This window comes from Alligator sinensis, unplaced genomic scaffold, assembly GCF_000455745.1.
Source record: "Alligator sinensis unplaced genomic scaffold, ASM45574v1 scaffold1329_1, whole genome shotgun sequence".
Classification (NCBI taxonomy): Eukaryota; Metazoa; Chordata; order Crocodylia; family Alligatoridae; genus Alligator; species Alligator sinensis.
The window spans coordinates 1,014,783-1,016,894 of record NW_005842460.1 but is presented as its reverse complement, the minus strand read 5'-3'; the positions used below and the strand labels follow the sequence as shown (position 1 = coordinate 1,016,894).

At 60.3% G+C, this 2,112-nt stretch overlaps 1 protein-coding gene across 1 annotated transcript in view; it reads left to right on the top strand.

Moving 5' to 3' along the window:
• The first annotated feature begins 1,300 nt into the window (after positions 1-1,300).
• FIGNL2 (fidgetin like 2) overlaps positions 1,301-2,112 on the top strand; it is a 4,851-nt gene continuing 4,039 nt past the window's right edge. The window contains exon 1 of the mRNA XM_014523224.2: positions 1,301-1,942. Within this exon, the coding sequence (XP_014378710.1) occupies positions 1,434-1,942 (509 nt within the window). The 5' untranslated portion in view covers positions 1,301-1,433. The remainder of the gene's footprint in view (positions 1,943-2,112) is intronic.

Genomic DNA, 2,112 nt, shown 5'->3' with positions numbered 1-2,112 from the left:
CGGCCCCACCGGGGCAGCCGGCCGGAAATGGCTGGTTCCTCATCGGTGGGAACAGCCACACGTTCATTAACGCGCCGTAGTTACTTTGCATTAAGTTTAGCACTCGCATAGCCAAGTACTAAATCGATGCGCAGTAACTGGTGCGGTACCGCTGGCACATGGCTTTTTAGTAACGCTAACTGCACAGTAGCCTAATACTACTGCACAGTAGCATATTAGCACGGGTTTTGCCCGGCGTGCTACTGCGCAGTAGAATTAAGGTACTGTGGAGTTAGCGTCTCATGTAGATGCGCCCAAGTCAGGGTGGACAACCCTCCAGGATTGCCCTGGAGCCCCCGGGAATTAGATATAAATCTCCAGGAGACTGCTGAGAGTCGCAGGAGGTAAAAACAAGATTCGTATTACAGCTTGAGATTTTGCGGTATTGTTCGGAGTACAGTAGATCGGTCGTGAATCTCGTTACGTCGCGCAATGAAAACTCCCGGACTAGATTCGGAGTTAGCAACCCCATCCTCCGTCCTGATGCTGCGTGTGGCACGGGATCTCCTGTCGATCAGACGTATCCGCTAGTGAAAACCACTAACTGCGGCGTCCTTGTGGCAAGCGGGGGCTCATCCCAGCCTTTGGAGAACCAAGTCACGGTTCCAGCCAGGGGACCTTTTCCCCTGCGTCATTAAAACGTCATTTCTCTTGAAGTCGGTTTTGGCTTAAAAAGAGACTTTGCCTTGCCCCAGCCGTCGGTAATGCAGGACGTCGCCTTGCCACAGTAATGCTTGCACTGCCTCAAAGCATTAGGGACAAAACCCTGCTAAAGGGGCGCTGGGCCGGTCCTAACTCGGTCTGCGGGGGACGGACTGTTTACTAAAGTATTCATGAGTGAGGGCTGGCATCTGGCCTCTAAACCCCCCTGACCTGATTTGGGAAGGCACTTCTCAGCCCTCGCAGCCTGAGGACTTCAGGAGGAGTTGGCGTGCTCTGTACTTCTGCTGTCGGGTCACTTTTTTCCTGGGGTTTGTCCAGCTCAGGTTTCCTCCTGGGAGTTTCCTCGGCCGCAATGACGGTGTTCACCCCGGGGTGGAAGGGGCTGCGGGAGCGTGGAGGGCCGCGAATGCTCGGCATGCACTGGTCCTGTCCTGGGGGGGCTCAGTCGGCTTCTTCAGTGGGACCAGTCACAGGCTGAAAGGTCCCTTTTGAGTCCAGGCAAGCGCTCGGGCGCTTGGCTCCAGGCAGGGCTGACCAGGGATGCTTGAGGCCCAAATCGCGGGGCGGAGGGGACGGGTGGGTTCTGGCAGCCGAGGTGCAACCCTGGGCGCTGGCTGTACGAGGGAGGTAATAGCCGTGCAGGGAGCCGGGGAAGCAGCCGCGGAGGCCCTCTCCTACAGGGCGCTGCCTAACCACTTCTGCCTCTCTCTGTGCTCGCAGCTCTGTTGAAGATGCACTGGACACCAGAGCATGCCCAGCCCCTGAACCAGTGGCCGGAGCAGCACCTGGACGTCTCCTCCACGACCTCGTCGCCAGCCCACAAGTCGGACCTCTACCACAGCAGCCGGCAGCGGTTCAACTATGCCTGGGCCAATGACGACATCTCTGCGCTGACGGCGTCCAACCTCCTCAAGAGGTATGCGGAGAAGTACTCGGGGGTGCTGGACTCGCCCTACGAGAGGCCGGTGCTGAACAGCTACGGGGATGGGGCCTTCGGGCCCATCAACGGGCAGAAAGGAGACGTGGAGCCGTGGCCCATGCCGCACGGCTCAGACAGCGCTTACCCCCTGAACCCCATGCACGATGGACTGCCCGGCTCGAAGGGGGTCGTTCCCGCAGCGGTCACCCCCGGGAACGGGCCCGTGGGGCTCGGCAGCTCCCCCGTCGTCCCCGGGAACCTGTCTGACCCCATTTATCCCAGTAACTCGTGTGGCGGGGCCACCACGTCCAGCGGCCTCGGGTCGTCTCAGGAGTTTAGCTCAGGCTACAGCAGTGCCTACTTGCCATCGGGCTACTGCAGCCAGCCCACCACAGCACTTCCCCCCCCGCACCCCTCCAGCCTGCACGGCTCCGGACTCCTGCAGCCCGCGCACCCCCCCCCCGCACTGCTCTCCAGCTCCAGCTCCCCTC